The 21,706-nt window shown below is 36.0% G+C and overlaps 1 protein-coding gene across 1 annotated transcript in view; it reads right to left on the bottom strand.

Moving 5' to 3' along the window:
- Nucleotides 1-2,189: 2,189 nt before the first annotated feature.
- Nucleotides 2,190-21,706, bottom strand: part of LOC145665976 (uncharacterized) — a 101,132-nt gene continuing 81,615 nt past the window's right edge. The window contains exon 2 of the mRNA XM_081733083.1: nt 2,190-2,833. Coding sequence (XP_081589209.1) covers nt 2,190-2,833 — 644 coding nt within the window. The remainder of the gene's footprint in view (nt 2,834-21,706) is intronic.

The following is a 21,706-nucleotide window of genomic DNA, read 5'->3' as shown; positions in this document are numbered from 1 at the left end:
TGTGCAAATGGATTGCGAACAGTTGCCTCTTGCCCCCATGTTGCAGCCATTACTTGTTATCCAAGTTATGGAAGATATTTGTTGAGGATCTGAAAACAAGCACAAATATTGAGCAAAATATTCGATCACAACAACATTTGTGTGCCGATAAATCTAAACAGTGACAAGGACTGAAGTACTCCTACAATGTTCTTTTCATCCCTATTTATTTCAAACATTGAAATACCTGTACTTCTTACATGCAACTTATTTTCCGTTTGCATTATATTTTCTTCTATTTCTTGGATGAAATGTAAGTTTTATTCAAATATTACTGTTTTCCAGTACTCTACTTATCCCCATCCCCCTCTCTTAGGATCTATGGGAGACACTACAACAAAGTTGCATTACATTATGTTGGTGGTGGTGGTTATTCCCTTCCGTCTAAGGTTATTTCACTTTGATTTGACACTGTAGGTATAGGTAACATTGATTTTTTATATGAACATTCACACTGAAACTGCAGGTATCCTCAAATAGGATACTTACGGGGATCTAATAGCAATTTTAACCTCACATTCAAGTTCAGGTTGATTGATTCATATGAAATAAACACCAACGTCAACAGTTTCACTTTGGCTCAAATGGGGATGGGGACGCCACAGGCCATCAAATGGAGCCTCAGTGAGTTTGGCGCTCTCCAGATGCCATTTCTCATTCATTCACGTAGCAAATATACTAGAGCTACATTAAAAACTGTTCTTTTTGCAATTGCTCCCTTATAGATGTGGTATGGTTGGTTTTAGCTAATTTTGACCACGGCGAACCCGTGATACAATTTTAGAAAAAATATATGTGATTGTAGGGTTAAAGCCACATCTAAAATTTATTTTTTCGTAATTGTGCTCGCAGACCATCAAAGGTCGAAAGGGGTTCAAAATGTCGAATCGAAGTTTTTGACGGGGGGAATTGGTTGGGAGGAGCTGTTAATTTTTTCAGACAAAGCCCTTGTATGCACCTATACATAATCCAAGTTTGAACAAAATCGATCGAGCCATTCTTGAGAAATAAATTAATCGCACTTTTCCGATTTTGCGTCATTGTTCATGAACCAATGAGAGTTGAAGTTTGAAACGTGAGGGATTAATGTATCTGGGGAGGGCCGCAACTTGTGGGGGCAAAGGGGCAACTGCCTCGCAGAGAAGCTCCCCGTTGTTCGAGGGAGTCCCATTTTAAGACTTTTTATACTCAATATACGATACAAACATGAGATTATAAATGAAGCATCAAACAGGTTCACTACATTACATACACAAAACATCATAGAAAAGGTCAATAAGACAAAAATGAGTCGTGGGCCCATTTCAGTAAAAAAATGTCTACTATTAGGGGTCCTAGAAATAACATTTATTGGTATGGTTTTGAGATTTGCTAATATTATTCCTTTACTTAATTTGTCATGTATCGAACGAACCCAGGGGCGTAAATAACAGCCCCGCAAACCTTGTCGTGCGGGAGGGTCCACAGGCCCCGGGGAGCCCATAAGGAGTAAGAGAAAGATGGGGTCCAAGAATTAGAAAAACAACTTTTCTGAGGGGCCCAAATACGCGTATTAATGCTTCCCCCAGAAAAAAATAAGTTACGGTGCTGCTTACATACCACCCACTTCCCACTTATTGTTACAAGATTCATCTGCGGCCATTTCACCATACTTTGCACCAACTCCCTTAGTTAAGTACCATTGTTTTATGGTACTTGTTAGAACGTTTGTCTTCAAACTGTCAAATATAAATCGCAGTAAATTGTGTAATCTGTTGTCACAAAAAAGTATAGGGTCTACCATACTATTTTCCGATCGATATAAAAAAGAGATACCATAGGGCTACTATTTTTCGACTGGTATAGTAAAATACTAATTTTCCATACTATTTTAGTGTAAATTATTAATTATGTGTAAACTTTGTTATGTTTAAAGGATTGAAGCGAGGTAATCTCACAATGATGTTTTAAACCTTGTCATTTGGGGGATCAGGAAATCATTTAGGGGGCCTGGCCCCGATGCCCCTCCCCCCGTGGCTACACCCCTGCTTCTGCCTAACCTATTCAACATTACATAGTGTAAAAAAACGGCTAAATATAAAACAATCTTAAATGATATAGATATTATTGTACCTAAAAATTTACAAAAGGACGTTTCTAAAACTTGTGTATCAAAACTGTTTAAGTCTTGCTTTCACATTGACAATATCAATTATAACGTCATCAAAATCAAGTTTAATAGCCAAGTCATTTTCGATGGCTAAGACAGCTAGATGAACCAGTTTCTTCTGAGAAAGAATAGATCTCAAATAGTTTTTGATTCTTGACGGTGTGGAAAATGATCTTTCCGCCGCACTGTTAGTTGCTAGTGTGCATAAAAATACTTTAAGGCAAATACTTATGCTAGGATATACGTATAAGTCCTGAAGATTTTTCGATATGAGAAATCGGTTAAGTTGCGATAGTGACATTACTTCAGCACTTCTCAATTTCTCTTGAGCTAAAACAAGGCACCCAACAACAGACGAAGATTTCTCGATAACAGCTGCGTACACTTGCTGCAGAGAAGTCGCTGCTGTGGTGATTTCTTCGTCACTCAAGTTGAATAGATTTGTTAAGAATTGTAATCTGCTGAGAAATTCATTGTAGACCGCGATTCTCTTGTTCAATTCGGAAAGAAACTTTTCAATGACCACAACAAAGATTTCCTGAAGACGATGATTTGGGTTTTCTATCTCCTTTTCCTCTTCTGATTCAGATGATTCTGATTCATCAAAGAATTTCTTCCTTTTTCCTAATCTTTTAGGCCTGTTTTCTATGCATTCACAATCAGTTTCAAGAACAGTCTGGACAGTCTTTAGTTTTTTTCTCACCAGCCATCTTATAGAACTTGAACAAACCTTTCAGTTCATCCACAAATGTAATAAGAGATGTATACACTCACAACTATACCTACACTCACATTTTCACTCACAGAATTGCATCTACTAAGAATGCCTCCCCATAAGGCTGCAATAAAAACGAAGTTTCAGGAGAATGGTGCTAATGTGGGCCATAGTGCTTTAAACCAAGCGAAATACCTCTGTTGGTAGAGCGTTGGATTTGCATTCGGAAAATCGTTGATTCGACCGTCGCCTCCGACCATTCTAACTGAGATTTTCCCTATTTCCTTCCCTTGTTGTTGTATATCTTGTATAAAATGGCATCCGGGCTGTATCTGGTCTTTGTTGAATCAATAAATAAATAAAATATACGTCAATTTGTGAAAGTACGAGTGTCGAGCTGCCTACTGTCGTCCTTTTCAGCAGATCCTTCGACAACTGATCAAACCACCATAATAACCAACTAACTTATGACAATATTTGGCTGCGACTAATCTGCTACAATATTATCGCAGTCACGGTCTTTAAAAAAATAGCTATCACTTATTTTATTGAGTTGTTGGTGAAATGTGTATTTTCAATAGGTTTATCATTTCTTAAATATTTTTTACAAATTGCCGCCCCTCAAAATTGCTGCCCTGGTCCCGGGCCCATGTGGCCCATGCCTAAATCCGGCCCTGATTGTTCGCCTCAATTGCTGCTTGAAGATCTTCATCTTGTACATGTGTTGGTCTTCCGGCACGTGGTGCGTCTTCGAGTGTTTCGTCACCGCTCTTAAACTTATTAAACTATCACTGCACTATCCGCGTAGTCACGACACTCTCACCAAAGGCCTGGCATATCTTTCGCCCCATTGCAGCGGCGTTTGACCCTAGTTTGAACTTGTACAGCATACACGCCCTTATGACGCTTTGTGAAGGTCCCATGTTCACTCTGTCCTTACGCGGGTTCACGGTGTAACTGAACTGCCACAAGCAGGTAGTATGTTGGATGTACCCACACCAACAACTGACTTTCGCCTTATCTCCATTCGCATTCAACTCAAGGTGTGAGAATTAATTGAACACAGACCTCCACAAAAGTGGTACAATATTCTTTGTTACCTTTATACATGAGACTGAATTTCTTTGAAATTGCACTTAATTTCTTTAAGATTTCCTAACAAAAGTATTTATTTATTCTTCGTGACTAAAGAACATAATCATTTTATTAACAGCTATATCTCATTTCCTGTTTTACACCAAGTGGCATTAAAGAGAGCGAACGAAATCCAGACTGAATAACTGAATAAAAACGTAATTTTTTTTACCAAATTTTCCATCCGATAAAAAAGTTTTAAACACTAATTACATATAAAAAATATCATGTATTTACTAATTAGTTTAGTACCATTGTTTAATGATAGTATTTATAGTACCTTGGTAAAACGTTTGACTTCAAACCGTCAAATATAAGTCGCAGTAAATTGTGTAATCTGCTGTCACAGAAAAGTATACTATATTATTTTCTGATCGTATAAGGAAGAGATACCATGCTATTTTTCGATCAGTATGGTAAAATAATATTTTTCCATACTATTTTATGATAAATTATTAATTATATGTAAACTTTAAAGCTTGTCATTTGGAGGGCCAGGAAGTCATTTGGGGGGGACTTGGCCCCGTTGGGCCCCATCGTGGCTACACCCCTAGATGTCAGTACTATCATACTATTTGTTCCTCATGTCAATGGCATTTGTTATTCCCCTTACCCCGTGCTTGGGGTCCCTGGTTCGATCCCAGCTCGCGCCGTGTGGACTTTGTGGTGGACAAACACCGTGCTCGTGGGTTTTCTCGGGGTTCTCCCGTTTCCTTCCACTTTCTTCATTCCACCATTTCACTCATCTCTCATCATCACCGTCTCCTTTAGCCTAACCGGTATAAGCGTGGGACGTAAAACTCAAAGATTTCATTTCATTTTTCCTCTTAGCCCCTTCTTTTTCCGTCCCCAGATAGAAGCTACGCCATTCACCACAACATTCAACACCACTTTTACGGTGTATCTTTCGTAATGTTTAAATGCAATTGTCAAACATATTCATTCTTAACATAGCCGAAAATCCACAAACTATCAGAGAATCAGCTTTCCCCTTATCCCTCTATATCTCCGGAACGGTTGAGATCGAGGGTTTTTCCCGGGATCAGGTCATTTGCTCAAGTATGTTTTGCCCAACCGTTAAAATGTTTGATATTTGCTCAACTACCTTATCTTGCTATTGATCATAAACTGGAAATCCATGACAAGCACGAAAATCTTGACGAATGGCCAAAATGGAGTGTTGAGATTTTCATATATGATAAAATATACTCAGGGTTGTCACAAGTTAGATAAAAAAAATGTACTATGATTTTTTATTAATAATATTAAATGTTTTTCATGAATCATTAATGTCAAAGAAGATCTGAATATTCCTGAAGTATGTGCATGAGCTTGCAATTTAGGACTCAATCCTAGCAGTTATCACATTCTCAGTATCATATTTTCCATATTACAAAAGTAAAACACTGTATCTGAGCAATTCAAGGTACAAACTGGATTTCTTTCATTGATTAAAAGACTTAAGAAAAAGAGAATAATTAATTACAGACGATGTTGTACTTAAAACAAACTGTCCTTTTACACCGTATGTACGAATTCTACAATAAACCACATTCATTTCTTAGGTTATGTCAGTATAATTCAAATGGTTCATTACCGTCGGGCCTATTCCCGTTTCGCCTACGGACCTTCCAGCAATATATATCATTATCTCAATCCCATCGTAAATGTAGGACAAACGGGCATTCCCGTTTGGCCTATTCCCGTTTTGCCTACACTCAATCGACGAGGGATAATTAGTGTCTGAGAGTTTTTTTCCAAAGATTTATGAATAAGTTTAGTTTCCAACGTCAGTAACAGTTTTGAGGTGATTGACTGATTCTAACCAAGTGGGTGCCGTGCCACTAGTAGTTCAAAAGGTCATCAATTCAAAACAGATATACGTTCTATTTTTTTTATTGGCTCACAGAACAATTTAAAAAGGCGAGTGAGTAGCTATTCAAGATCAGTTTCTCGAACTTTACAAGGCTGATCGGTACTACGGTGATTCTGACTGTGAGAGATGAACCATTATGCCTTCCAACTGACCTGCTAGTAAATTTTCTCAATGTAATTTTTCATCCTTCGTAGCGGGTGGAAGTAACTTTATAGTTTTTCTGCCTGAATGCAGAAATACTTGTAATATTGCAAGTAGAGTAAAACTGAGGCCCGGAGTGAAGGCTCAGGATAGCATGAATGCTGGTTGTTAAATTCAATTTTGAATGCTTAATTCATGTCCAGAGTGGTGGACGAGTATCGAACCAAAGGTAGCAGAGGTGAAGTGAACGGAGTCAATTCTCTCCCTCGTTCTTCCTGTTCGAATAAATTGAATACGAGTTTCTCTAAATGAAGTGATGTAGCTGTTTTGCTTCGATAATATTTAACGCGGCTCTGGAGTAACGGGCGGAATACTTCGAATGGAAGCTAATTGCACTTCAAATCTGAATTTCATTAAACTTATTTTAGCTAAATTATTTTTATACCAAATTACTCATAATGAAGGTATTAGTTTTATAGGGTTAGTGGGCCAGGATAAGTTTTCAGTCAAGGCATAACGTTTAAGGTGAATATAGTGATAGTAGACAACGTCGGGATTTGAACGTTGCTGAATCACATTTAAAAATATTATGGGGACTATCACATTCAATTTACCTCAATCGTAACCTTAAAAAATAAATTAAAAAATAAAGTTGAGAAATTTAAGCATAGAAACTTAGTAACACATAAGAGAGAAACCATACTTACTACAGCATTTATTAATTAGTCTGAGAATTTTAGACAATAAAAGGATTGCTATACAGTGTTAATTCTGGAACTCTTTTCTGAAACCGGCATAACCATGGGACGTAAAACTCAAAAATTTCATTTCATTTCATTTTCTTTTCTGAAAAATTCAAGTTAATTGCTTTAATTTATTATTCCCTAGATTAATTAATTTCGATCGATTTAACTTGATTGAAAAATCATATGACATGCATTTAGTCGATATATTAATATTTTAATTATCTATATATTGCATTTCCACCTCAAACACTCAAAAATTCCCCCAAACAATAAATATCCCTCGTCGAGCGAGTGTAGGCAAACCACAGGAATAGGCAAAACGGGAATACCTGTTTCACTTACAGATAAGATGAGATTAAGATAATGATAGAAGTTGGTGAAAGGTCCGTAGGCGAAACGGGAATAAGCCAAACGGGAAGACACCATTCAAATGGATTATGAGCTATATTGAAGGAAATTATATTAAATTTTACATTGTTTGAAAGAAAATGTTTATGCGTAGAGTATAACAAAGATTAAGAATAGTATTAGCCAGGAGACGAGATTTAAGACTGTTTCGTCTTGAAAAGGAGGCGTGAAAGTATTGTCTTTAAAAACGTGTTCATTGGAAGAGTTCGGTGTCATCTCGAAAATTCTCTCTCGACATTATATTGGGTAACACTAATACCATAATAAATATAAAAGAGTGGAAATGATTCGCTCATCATCGCCTAGACCGTACTTCTTTAGGTAAAAATAAACATGAAATTTGGACAGAATATTCCTTGGGTGTACTCCACTAGCTCACAAAGAAACGAAAGAAAGTATTTATGATATCGCGAGCACACAATATTCGATGCTGCGTTGTCATGTTTGGATTTGTTTTACATACACAAAATAAGAAAGGATTTTTTCTAGCATGTATTCCAAGGGAAATAAAGAGGTTTTTAATTTTTTTAAAAAAGAATTTAGTATCTCACACATTCATGAGATTAGGGAGATGAAACTGAGCACATAAACTCTTCTTTAAAATGAGGGAGTACGTATTTCATCGCTTTCAAAAATCCCGTTTCTAACGGAGACATTTCTATAATATTCAAACTTCTCTTCCTTTCTTCAGAGACTGTCGAATATCAAGATTCGCTTAAGTTGGAGGTTTGGAATTCGGTACATAGATTCTTAATTACAAATAAGGGAACACGTTTTCAAGAGCAAAAATAAGGTCGTATTTATTATATTGAAATTTCCTTTTATTTATACATAAAGTGCCGAGTGTGAAAATTTAAAATTCATGTTTTATATTCATTACACCTTGTCTTCCCGAGAGGAGAACGGAAACTTCTGCTACTGTATGTTTAATCAGAATACGATAAAATACGTATTTAATAACTAGCCTTCGGTTATCTGGGGACTTCGCCCAGAAATCGCCGTGTTTTCTCGGCCTACGGCCTCACATCTCATACACCTGCATACCGAATTTCACTTCAAACATCAAGTTTCATGTTTCTAACTTCGGGATTCCGATATGAATGTATTATTATAATAAACTCAGAGGCCGTAAAGAGGAATACGTAATATTTTATCATTTAAAATGAAATATGAAAGTTGTATGGTTTTTCAATTCCGGTTTGAGTAGATAGATTGGTGTTGAGATGAAATATATTCTTGGGACACTTAATTGATTAAAGAAAATCGTTTCGCTATATATTACAGTTTTTAATTTATAGTGATCAATATTATAACCAGAAGTGAATAATTTCTACTTCCGGCTATACTAGAGTGTTAAGGATGAAGATGAAAGTTGTCCTTGAAACATGTAATCGATTTCCGAAAATCGTTTATCGCTTTCTATTATCGTTTTTCCTTTACGGTGATAAATATGTTAACTGGAAACGGCTCATTTCTATTACCTCTGGTGGGCGAATCACCTCCATCAACTAACTCCCTCGAGATAATCACTTTATCTATCTATGGCAAAAGAAAAAACAATTAAAAAATTCGCATCCGTTCAAAAGTTATAGTGCGGAGTAACGGAATTGCAGACGGAAGGACTAACATTATAATCTTATAAGTGCCACTACATGATCCTAATAATTGTAATACTTCGACTAGCTGGGTGTTTCGCCTTCAGACTCTTGCATTTGTTCAGCTTTTGCCTCGCACACTAACCGTCCTGAATGCCCAGATACACTGAACATTTCAAGCACCAGGGACTTCGTCCCCCAAACCCGCTTTCGATCGGCCTACGGATTCACATCCCATGAACCTACAGAGTACTGAATTTCAGTTCACATACCAAGTTTCATGCCTCTAATCTTCAGTGATCCAAAAATATGAACATCTTATTGTAATTGTGATACTCAGCTTTTTTTTCTTTCCTTCTAAGCCAGATATAAAAAATACATATAGGATGGCATCTTACCATAATAACTGCAGTCCCTACCTTTTTTCCCGCCACTTTTCTTTCTCTTTTTACTAAAATATCAGAAAACGCTTAAACACATCTCACATTAGTTTAAATGAGAAAGACAAACACCAAATTTCAAGTCTCTAACCTGAAATTGAGAAGAAGAATAGGAGGAAAGAAGAGGAAGACAACATATGTAAAATCAGATGAGAATATTAGAAAGACGTGCGCAGAATATGAATTTGACAGAGATATTAGGAAGTTTCGGAAAAAGATGGCTTACATTCAAAAACTAGAGTAAAACCAGTGTAATTTCTTGAGGACTGCTTCACATGTAAATAATTTATCAGAAACTACAGTAAATTAGGGAAAATTTTTGAGGACTGCTTCACGTGTACATAATTTATTTGACAAAGGAAATAGCTTGCAAATCTTGTAATTGTAGCTTTTGACAAAAGCAATATCCTGCAACTTTTAAGCAGTCTATTTTCTGTATCTCACATAGAAAATAGCTAGTTCCAAGCATAGATAAAGTGTGAGGGAACGTTGCAATAGCATTGATTTGTCTAATAAATTCTGCCAGAACGTGACGAGATGTTCTATATTTTGAGGAACGTTTTCCTTTGCTACCTGTGAAATTTAAAACTTTAAAGTGTTCACTTCTAATAATTTCATATCTTGGTTTCACTGATATTCCCAGTTTACCATGGATGCAACGCCCTCGAAAAATTACAATTCTCGCCTTCCAAAAGTAATAGTTAGAACAGGAGTTGTTTTTGATTAAACCCTGATAACTTGCTATGTAAAATAACTTTTATTCAATTTCGGGATTTTTTCCCATTCTCAACAGTATTATTATGGTACAATTAGGTCTAATTGTTACGCCCTAAAACCTGCCTGTGGATTTCAAGTCAATACAAGACAATAAAAAAAAAGAAAGAAAGAAAGAAAAGATCCAGTAACAATGTACATCTTTTCTAAATGAGATACAACCAAATCTTGTATCCAAGCAATACTTGTGGTACATACAGTAGTTCACTTCTGATGATGGCTGTTTAATACCGGCAAGTGCAAGTTACATTTTGTGGTAAACAAACCTCGTGGGGATGGTCTCTCTTGGGAATATTCTTAATTTCATCGATTCTTCCATTATCATTAAATTCTTTCATTCATCAATGTCTCCCATAGCGTTTGAGAGTAATTGAGAGAAGTTAAATTTAAATATACGTACTACATAGGCTTAAGCAGAAATATTCGATGGGAGGGGATATATAATAACTATGATAACAATAATATCTTCCTGTTGTGTTTTGTAGAGTGCATGTTCACTTCTGTTCCTGACACTCCCCCTCTCCACATAAATATGAAGAGTACGTGGAACGAACGAAGAAAGTCATATTTTCACATATCTGAGATACCAGTATTTAAAAACTGTTTTACATAGGAAAATTGACTTTCATCTTTCTTCCCGCGTACTCTTCATATGTTTTCTCCACTCCTTGATATTCAGGTTCCAAATACCAAATCCCGATATTCCCTCTCCCCATTATTTGTTTATTTAACTAAAATAGTAAACTTGATTCTCCTTCTTTATTTGCAAACAATAAAATATTTGGAATTTTATCTTATCTCCTCCTTTCAAAAGTTCTTGAGGTACACTATGCAATACAATACACCATTCTGGAAAACTTTGGAAATGTATAAAATACAATCTGGGATCTCATCCAAGTCTCCTGTCCAATGCAGTTATGGTGTGGTGCTTGAAGCAATCGTCTCTACATTTCCTTCACGGTTTGGTTAAAATAACCCTTTATCTCGTTTCCCTGGATAAGCATATACCACAGCCTGTTAAAAATTTTCTGAACATTTGGAAGCAATGTAATGTAATGCCTATAAATTAACCCTCCTCTACACATTAAGATCGTCACTTTTCCAAAATTTAAGTAATCTGAAATCCACTCTATTTAAGTAGTACATGAAAGTTCAATGCAATGGGTTACAACCCCCATCAACCTCCCTTAGATACGCCCTGATATACTGATACTAAAGGAATTTCAACCAAAAAGCAAGGAAGAAATGCATATATATTATGTACAGTAATTCTTTTCTTTTCAGAAATTTCTTTCCTCACTCTATAATGTTGAGATAGATACTGATGCACGAAAAACTTCAAAAGAATGAAGAACATGTGCCTATATTTTCTGAAATCCCTCCAATATAGAACTTCCGAAAGTGAATGTCTGAGTTTCTTGAACATGAGTGCATATCACTATTTCTGAATAATATACATACATAATGATGTCGCGACACAGAAAACTATTGCCCTTTTGCTGGTGGTAAAGTCCCGGAGAATTGAATTTTGCAAGAGCCTACTTTACCTCCTTCAGAATTCCTAATTATTAATATTGATCTTTTCATTTCCTTTCAACTAGTTAACAAACTAGGCATAATAAAAATATATTATAGTTATTAAGCGAAAAAAAGAAATACCATTTTTCCTTTGCCAAGGAATAAATGAATGTGTGCACTAGAACAGTTCTGAGTGGGTCGTATCCGTGTATTGTTTCAATCTAGAAGTAGTATTTGAATAAGCTTAATTATTTCGAAAGATGATACTAAATTCCTTTGTTGTTGTTGACCTGTACCTTTTGGTTTATCTAGGTTGGACGCTAGTGACATGTGAGCACGAAGCGCAAGTAAGAACCTTATTGAAGTTACAAGAAAGAATGTTGTTACAATTAATAAATATAAATTGAAATGTATGCATATTATTTATTATTTGAATGTTCAGATATACTGCGTGGCTAATTTAATACTGAATTGTTGAATTGAACTAGTCATTGTTAAAATTGATTATGTGTCATTTTGGGCCAAATTGAATTAAGAATAGATTCGTAATGTACTGTATATTAGTAAACCTGTATGTCTGTGGGTAAACTACGTTGTTATTTCACTCATAACCCCTCATGCTTAGTTTACCATATTTTTAAAAACAAAACAATTTTATCTGACACTCTGCAACCCTGTCTATCGGAGATATTTCATAATAGCCTGCAGCGAAATATCACCCATTCCCTTTTAATAAGAATGCAGCAGGTGTCCCTTCTGTTTCGGTTGATGATCATCAGATTAAGAAAAAAGATAACCACTGTAGGAAATGACTCTTGTTTTGAGACTTGAGGAAATAGACACTTGGGCAAATGACCCTATTTCGTTTTTCCCAGTGTGCGAATTAGATACTCAATATTACGGGGGGGGGGGGATAAAATTAGGCCAACAGGACGTAAAGTCTAAAGATGCAGTAATGCAAAATGAGACAATAATGCTTTACCCCCTTACACACATACATAAATACGACATCTGTAATAAATAGAAGATTTATTAATTCAATAAATCTAGACAAAAACTCTGTACGTATATATTGTCTGACATGCACACCACACCTAAACTTTCTGAACGTGTTTAAATGTTGTACTCATTCTCGTGCACGTAGATCTATAAGGTTTATTTACTTAATAATTCTGGCCGAGCGATAGCCATGATCACAAGCATATGTTAATTTTTCCACTCACATTGAAATCTTCCACTACACACACCTTGCAAATATATATTTTGTGTGTGTTAGACTATCATACGACAAATGGATTTTTGCTGGTCCCGATTTCTCGCATCAAGGTCAAATCGAAGGCCAAATTTTTAAAAACTCTCAATTTAAATTCGAGCTTACGCTTCTACTCCCCGCTAAAGCTGCACTCTTCATGCTTTTTTTTTTTTTTTTTTTTTTTTTTAATACCGATTTCGTGGCGGAGCTCAGGAAGTCAACACTTACAATTACTTTACTGTTAGGTTACAGATGAGTTGATTCACTATGTGCTACGTTATTCAAATAAAGTATAAACATTACATTGAAGTTTTCCAGACAATATTATTGGCGTGGACAGCAAAAAGTATAGCGAAAAAAAAGATGAAAAAATGAAAGGTTAACTTTAAAATGCCCGCTCCATTTTAAGTGCTTATACAGACATACACAATGACATGGAGAACCAGTCGTATTAGCAAATGCTGAAACAAATCTTCAATTAAGCGCTTACTCACCTTCACTAACATGTCTACTAACTAGAGGCGCATCCCCAGCGTGTACATTAACATATACCCACGAGAGAATACAGTGGCGGCTCGTGAGTATATGATATGGTAGTGCCAAAACGTACACAATAAATAAGCGCATATCCGTAAAAAAGAGTACATGTAAAGGCACGAGTAACATTATTTTATTACAGTCACACACACACACACACAAACATTATATATATATATATATATATATATATATATATATAGAGAGAGAGAGAGAGAGAGAGAGAGAGAGAGAGAGAGAGTTATTTAGAATGAAGTTGTTTGTGCCTACAGTAAGCTTATTATAAACATAAAGCAGATTTTGTCCAGCTTGCGAACACCCCCCCCCCTCACAAACAACACACAGAAAACAAAATAAAGGATTGGATACATCACAACCACAAATTCGAACTGTTTTTCAAATATATGTTCATGTTAAATTGATGCAATCTTTCCTTATTACCAGGGCCCGGATCTTGTTGACCTAAAATTTTCTAGAAAGTGACCTATAAAATGACACTAAAATTCCTGTAAAATGCCCCTAAAAATCACAAAAATTGACCTAACACTTGCGTTTTCTTAAATGTTTATTTCGTAAAACATTGACATTTTTAAAATATCCATTGGATTTTAATTAACGTTTGTCGCTCATATTCAAAAAGTTTTGTTTCAGTTAGTTGCAGACCAACTCCCACCTTTCGTTAACCAGTTACAATTTAGTTTTCATTAGCTTGTTAAGAATGCAGTTTATCCACACTCGATAGTCAGGAAGCAAGAAAAGAGATTATTCAACTTCGTCTTTTCCTCAACTGTAAACTGTGTTCATTTAAAGATTTCCTTATGTAGAAGAAAAAGAATTAAAAGACCATAAGTGACCTAAAAGTTACCTTAAGACCTGAAAAAATGACCTGAAATTTCAAAACGGCAAAAAGTGACCAAAAGTTGACCCTAAAAATATATATTTTTAGAACCTAGAGTTGATGGATAACGTTTTTATTAGAATTTGCCTTGTCTTATGCGTAACAGAAAAAAGTTGACTTGTCAACAAAATCCTGGCCCTGCTTATTACGGATCACTTGCTTAACACACAATTTTAAATTAGGATTTGTTTTCCGAAATTTCCTGTTTCCAGTTAGTTTGTCGTCATATGATAGGGATGAAAACCGATATTTCACTAAATTACTTGCCGCATTCATCGTAATGTATTGTTCTGGTTTCACGGAAAGTAGTTACAAATATAGAGAAAGAAGAAAACAGCACTAAACTTAAATACTCAGAATCAAATATTCTCAAGAATATATTATAGGTCTACACACAGCACATTCAACACCACAGGGGGGATCATACCTGGGTTGACAACACAATAACGAAATAAATTCCAAATCGATTTTTGGGAGGGTCAAATCTAGATGGTACATATTGGCATGTAATAAGTAACTAGTTTGGAAACACTGCAATAGGAACAAGTATATCAGGAATCACGTGTTAGAATTCCAGGCGACTTAACTCCGAACCAAAGCCCCCTTTTCCTAGAGCATCAAAACATAAGACGAAACAAATCTCCCGCTTCGAGCCACCTTTGATCGTGGCACAAAACGCTAGTTATTTCTCCGTGCTTTCCTCCTGCTCGCCAACTAACGAGCATGCGCACAAACCATTTTTAGAACAGTCGGGAGAGCACGGGAAAACTTGGCACAACACAGAGGCCTATGTACTGCTAGCGTGCGAGTAATTCTGAGCGCATTCAATCACTGATGACGTTGCAAGTAAAGTATTGTGCATAAAATTAAAAAGTTTTTTTTTTGTAAGATGCAAATATTATTTATATTATTTTTTGTATTATTTGTGGTAGTGCCACGGCATATTGGCTCCCCTTCAGCGGCCGCCGCTGAGAGAATATATTTCAGATTTTGAGTACAGTTTCAGAATTTCATTTCCGCAAACTGTAAAAGGCAGTGACTACTATGCTAATTACCACAAATTAAACGCAACTTTTGAGTTGCATACACGCAAACTACTAAGGAATGAGGACCATGCGCTAACAAAGAATATACTGGAAAATGAAATACGACAAAAATAAAAACGGAATGATAATCGATACAAATGTAAAGGATGAATATGACATGTCGCACCTTCGCCAAGTATGGTGGAAGAAGTTATTTGTATACTTCTTCTTGGCCAACCGCTAAGAGCATTTGACTTTGTTGTGCGCAATTAGTATATTCAAATTCACGAACGACGACGAACTGAAGGGTATGAGAATACGGTTGCAAGTAACAACCGTAGTGATAATAATATAGTTCAATTAAACAACGATGAAAATAGTGGAGAAATTAGAAATGACTAAAAATGAATAGTTTGCATCGCTCATTTCGAAATACAGCTTGAAGATTAAACTCACAAGAAATGACAAAAATCAGTGAAATTTGGCGTTATACTAGACCTAAGCATAGTTTGGGGGAAAAGCGAGCATCCCCGGTGGGGATACTTCAGCTGACTTCTTCGGGCGGGGACAAAATGTGATTGAAGGGGAAAATCCCCCCATTCCCCCCGGTAATTCGCACCCTGGTTTTCCTCTAATGGAATTTATTGTTCACAAAATCACTTCCATTGCACATAAACTCGTCCACAATTTCGTGTAACACTTGAGTCGGTTTCCTTGTAAGTAGTTGCCTTAGATTGTAAATTTTCTCAGCCTTCTAGAATTGACCCTTTCGAGGACCAAGTTAGACGTCTTTGACCACGGGGACTCACTAGGCAGTGATGTTAGTTTGAGGAAAATTTTCCGCGACGTAGGGAGATTTAGCAAATATTTTTTTAAGGTGAGAAAAAGGGAGATTTTACGAATATGAGATAAAGCGTAGGGAAATTTAGCTTTTCAACAAATGTTATGTTCTAAGCACTGTGGCAGTATGACGAAAGACGATGGCATTCTTCCAGAATCCCACACACAAAGTTACAAACTGTTTTCTTCCACAAACCTTTCGCTGTCTGGCTTAAGGATGGCATTATACAAGATAACATTGAAATAATAAGAGATCAAAAGACGAATCCGAATGTACATTGTGGAAAAATGAGCACAGCATAATAATTAGGGATGTGCAAAACCGGTTTTTATACAAAACGGAAAACGGTTTCTAGAAAAACCGAAATCCGAAAAAACCGACATTCCTATTTTTCATCGATTTCACCGAAACCGATTTCAGTTTTCGCTAAAAACCGGTTCGGTTTTCTCCAAAACCGGTTTCGGTTTTCTTCAAAATAATAATAATAAAGGAAAAGTCGGAATATTCCAGTATTTAAATCCAATTTACTGTTTGTTATTCCCTATTCCAAGGAATTTAATTCCATAAAGTACACGTTCACACTAATCTGAATATTTTTACAAACAATGGATGATAAACATTACAAATTTTCCTAATTTACTATTGCAAAAATTAATGCATACAATATAACAAAACATTTTTAAATCGCATTCCGAGAAAGAGATTTATATTTGTGTTAAGGCGAAACACTGTAGAGACGTTTTAGTCATAAACAAATTTAATATAACCTACAATTTGTTTGCGGAACTAGTATGGTACGATTCACGATGTTTAGCAATATATTTCAGTTCCGTAAGCAGTCAAAGTGATTCATACACGAATGAAAGCATTGGCGCTAGGTTTATTCATCTCGGTCGCAACTCTCTTACAAAATAAACTATACATTAATTGCATTATATTAATAATAAAAATAGTAGGTATCAATGTCAAATTTCATAACTCTTCACAACTTTCTACTCATTTGAGCTGCTTCTCTTTTACATTGCCATTTTAAAAGTACCTATCAACTACAGTATATTAAAAGCAAAGAATAAATTGTTTTATTTTACGGATTCCTTAGCTTTATTTTATACTATCTATGTCTAATTTGGATTTTACTTTCTCTGTTAGACAAAATGAGCAATCATTAGATGATAATCTTGTAGTCTTTGGAATCTAGGGACTGTAATGAAGTTCACTATCAGCTGAGGTAAAAGCAATTTAACCCTTTGCAAGATAGAACGAAATTTATTCTTCTTTTCAACTTCCAGAAGTTCTAGATTTCTCAAGTAAAATGGAATGAGTTGCAAACAACACCCCGTTCTCAAATCTATCCTAATTATTTTTCTATTTAAATATTTTAATTTTGTACATGCCTTTATGTGGTATGTGATACAGTGGTCGAAAAAAGGACATTTAGCAACGCTCAATCTTTCCAATTGATAGCAACTCACAGAAATAGCAAAAATAGCAATAGCAACATTATCATCTACAAATCTGCAACGTGAAAGGTCTAAAGACCTCAAATTAGCCATACTAGGCTGAGCGAAAAGACTCAAAAATTTTTCAATATCCACAAAAGTATGTTCTGTTAAGACAGTAAGAGTAAGTTCATCTGTTGAATGCTTTCTAGAATTTCAGCAGATAATATGATGCAAAAGCGAAGCTTCAAGTGTTTCACTTCTGTTATTTGTGACAAGCGTCTTAGGTAATCTTCAGTCAGATTTGGTCCGCAAAAAGACAATCTTAATGACGATTCTCTTTTTGTTTCAAACAAGCACTTCAACTCATAATTTGAAAAGAGTTTCAACCAAGCACTTCAACTTATAATTTGAAAAGAAGATAAGATTTTCTATTAACAACTCTTCAAGATGCGGACATCTGCCTATGACCTTCGTTAACCAAATCTTACCCTTGTAATCTTACATTTGAGAAATATCTAGTGTATGTAAGTTTCTGGACTGTAGTAGTACAATAGCCGGATCGTCTGTGTCAACTGCTCTATTTCCAACAAAATCCTTGTCAGTAGTGAACCTGAATAAATCAGGAAGTTCGAGGATTTCAATGTGTACACAGTTCTGAGCTAACTTCTTAATCACATGAAGCGAGATGTATTAAGTATCTTTTAGTACAAGTGACCGAAGATTTGTGTAATTTTCGGCAACAAAATTTAATATATCTTCTGCTGCTTCATTTTGAAGCACTAATCCTTCCATAAACGGCGTCTGACTTAAGACTGCAAATGCCCTGTCTTTTGTGAAGGTGATGTCACAAAAAAATGTGGTATTTCTCCAGCACTTCGGCTGCAAAACTGCAGACGGACGGGCACGATAAATATACGACAGTTGAAGAACAAGTCATGGCAACCCAGTAATATTTCAACAATCACAATTAAAACCGGAAATACGAGTAGATTTCTATCACTTGCAATTTTAGTAGAGAGATTAGATTGGAGATGAACTGTATTCTTTGGACGTTAAATCGATTGTAGAAGGTTTCTTCCCGCTATCTCTTCCAGTGATGAATTAAAACCGGAAATGGTTTATTTCCATCACTCCCAGTCGACGATCACCTTCTTCAACGAACTCGGCTCCTAACGTTTCACCCTCTGTATCCTGACTAAATTTGGTGGTAATTCATTAAGAAGTTCGTGAACTTTTTGTCTGCTGTATGGACGGACACACGGAGAGAAGAGAGAGAGTAAATACATAGATGAGTTTAACGAACTCCTTCATAACAAAAATTAACATGGTTTAATTTACTCCATTCTATTGGCAGTTAATCAATACACTGTATAATGTTCGCACTGAAGTTATATTCGAAATTGATACACACAATTTGAAATTTCATTCCAAAGAACACAATGTCATTATGTCATCCACAAATCTTACACTGACTACTCTGATCGGAAGTTTGAAATATAGTCTTTGCCACATTATCACGGATTACGTGAAATAGTGAAACATTTCCATCTCTTTCCTTCTCTCTCTCTCTCTCCCTATCTATCTATATACAGGGTGGAAGGGAACAAGACCGATAAACTTCGGGAGGTGATTCTACAGTTAAAAATAAGGGAAATGGTTCAAATAAACATAGGTCCAACGCGTCTGCGTTTTCAAGCAGCAGCGGTGCGAAGTTTGGCCGGCTTCCTTTTTCAAAGCGCATTATCTGCCGAAAAAAAAAAAACAAAACAAAAAAAAAAAAAACAGATATTGACATCGGGTCAAAAGAATGTAGAAATAAAGTCATATCCCACCAAAATGATGGGAACCAAATGTGATATGGTGTTATATTCATTATCTTATTTCATGTTTCTGGGCGCGTAAATTCTACTCTATGTTATGTTATCTCTATCGAAAGCCCTGTTGCGGGATTTTAGAAAAGGGTTAGAAATAGTAGAAGAACTATATGATACCAACCTTGAGCTTCGTAGTTGGCGTATATACTTGTGTTACATTTGACATATCTTTCTTAAGTATATAGGGCAAAAGTGGCCTAGTGATAAAACAGTCACCTCTGGCGCTTTATGTCTCTAGTTAGATTACAACTCGCGCGAAGTGGGCTTTGTGGAGGATAACCACCATATGCGTTAATTTCTCGGGGTTCTTCTGTTTCCTCTCACATTCTTTCTTCGTTACACTATTTTTCAGTCATTTGCATCATAGCCATATCCTTTTGCTTACACGGCATTACCGAGAGACGTAAAACTGAGACATCTCATTTCATTTTTCTTAAGTATATAAAATGCAGCTCTTTAATCGCGCAGCATAACGAAAAACAGAACATTATGTAGCAAAAAGTGATATTAACTCCGTTAAAAGAGAATGCAATTATATTTTATTAAGCTATTGTTTTATGAATGATGTTTTGTGTTTATTTGTTTGGAGCTTAACGTTCTCTTTCAGCTGTGAGTCTAAAGGCTAGTTTACACGCTCCGTCTTGGCAACGATTTACCCGCGCAGTTTTAAGACGTTGCAAGCAAAACGTAGCGTGTAGACAGGAAATTTGTGCAGTTTTCTGAACTGAACAAAGACGGAACAGGGAGCTAAAAGATGAGCAAATTAGCACAAACATTTGCAACGTGTTCAGACAAGTCGTAGCGTGTAGACGGTCACTCCGTCTTCAGTTCAGGCATTTGCTCCGTTTTCGTAACAATTGGGAAGCGATGGCTGATCTTCGGCAGTGCTCCAGACAATTTCTCACGGAGTTTATAGAATTGTAGCTTTCCATGCCTGTGGTGTGTTAAGTCATAAGAATATAGCGACCGGGACAAGAAAAGTCAGGCTTATGATGTTCTAGTTAATAAGTACAAAGAAATCGATGTCACTGCAAACAGAGAAACTATTGTGAAGAAAATTAATTCTCTTCTAAGTGTTTACACGAAGGAATTGTCTAAAATAAACAAGTCTCTTCCATCCGGTGATGGAGAAGCTCAGATATACAAGCCAGTGTTGTGGTATTTTGATTTGCTTCCATTTTTGAGCGACCAAGAAACTCCCAGGAAATCTAGGAACACTATAGACGATGATCCTAAAGACTCTGAAGAGGTATGGAAATCTCTCGTTATCAGTAATGATTTCAGGTCGTTTTACCCCTGGAGAATTTCAGTGCACAGACGTGAAAAACCGTGCGAAAATTTGAAATATAAAAATTGAATTCAGAAACAATTTGAAATCAATACAAGTCAAAATACTTGTTTTCTTTGACTTGCAGTGACTGCAAAATTTCTCTGAAGTTGCTTCAATTTTTATTTATTTTACAAAATAATATTTTCGATTTGAAATATGATCATCAACACGGATTACTTTATTAACCTTAGCAATAGCAGGGGGTCTCGGAGGTCCACAAATTATATTTTTATATTTTTCTATCATTTCTATTTGATAATAAATCTGGAAACAAAATGATATTGTCAGGCTTCACCCCGTTGGTCATAGAAAGTGCTTTCTTTCTTTTTAGTATTTGTTTTTTCATTTATAATTAAATAAAGCGTTTTGGGCCTCAGAGGTTCCCCTTTGGTTGTAGTAAGAGGCTATTCGCAAAATACGGTAACTATTACATTACAGTGTTTTCGTAATGAATTTTGTTTTGCTTCGAAACAATTTTGGTATTACGTCATTGAGGGGTACTCTGTTAATCAATTTCTGGACCACCTTGAACGTCGCGTGTATTTACGATTTCTCTTGAGAAGTCAGAGCGCAAACGTTGACCAAAGCAACATTTCCTCCATGTTGGCTTTCGCAAAACTGAGTGGTAAAGACGGAGCAAAAGACTGTGCTGTGTAGACGCACACAAATTGCAACGTTTTGCTTGCAACGTCTTAAAACTGTGCAGGTAAATCGCTGCTGTCAAGACGGAGCGTGTAGAGCAGCCTTAAGACCTCTCTCGTCCCAAAGGTGAGAACATTTACCACTTGTTCCAGATGATCAAAAACAGAGGTGCCTGGCAACCCTTCCTTTTGTGTAAATCTTCACCATAATGAGATCTGATAAAATCGGAATGCTAATACTGTGGCAAAATCATGGCAAACAATACCAAAATCAAGTTGTGGCAAATAATACGCCATCACACAGAACCTATGTCGTCTGCTAGTTAAGATG

The sequence above is a fragment of the Thermobia domestica genome, chromosome 12 (assembly GCF_964235325.1).
Source record: "Thermobia domestica chromosome 12, izTheDome1.hap1.1, whole genome shotgun sequence".
NCBI lineage: Eukaryota > Metazoa > Arthropoda > Insecta > Zygentoma > Lepismatidae > Thermobia > Thermobia domestica.
Note: the sequence above shows the minus strand (reverse complement) of the source record. Positions and strands in the feature narration are given on the sequence as shown.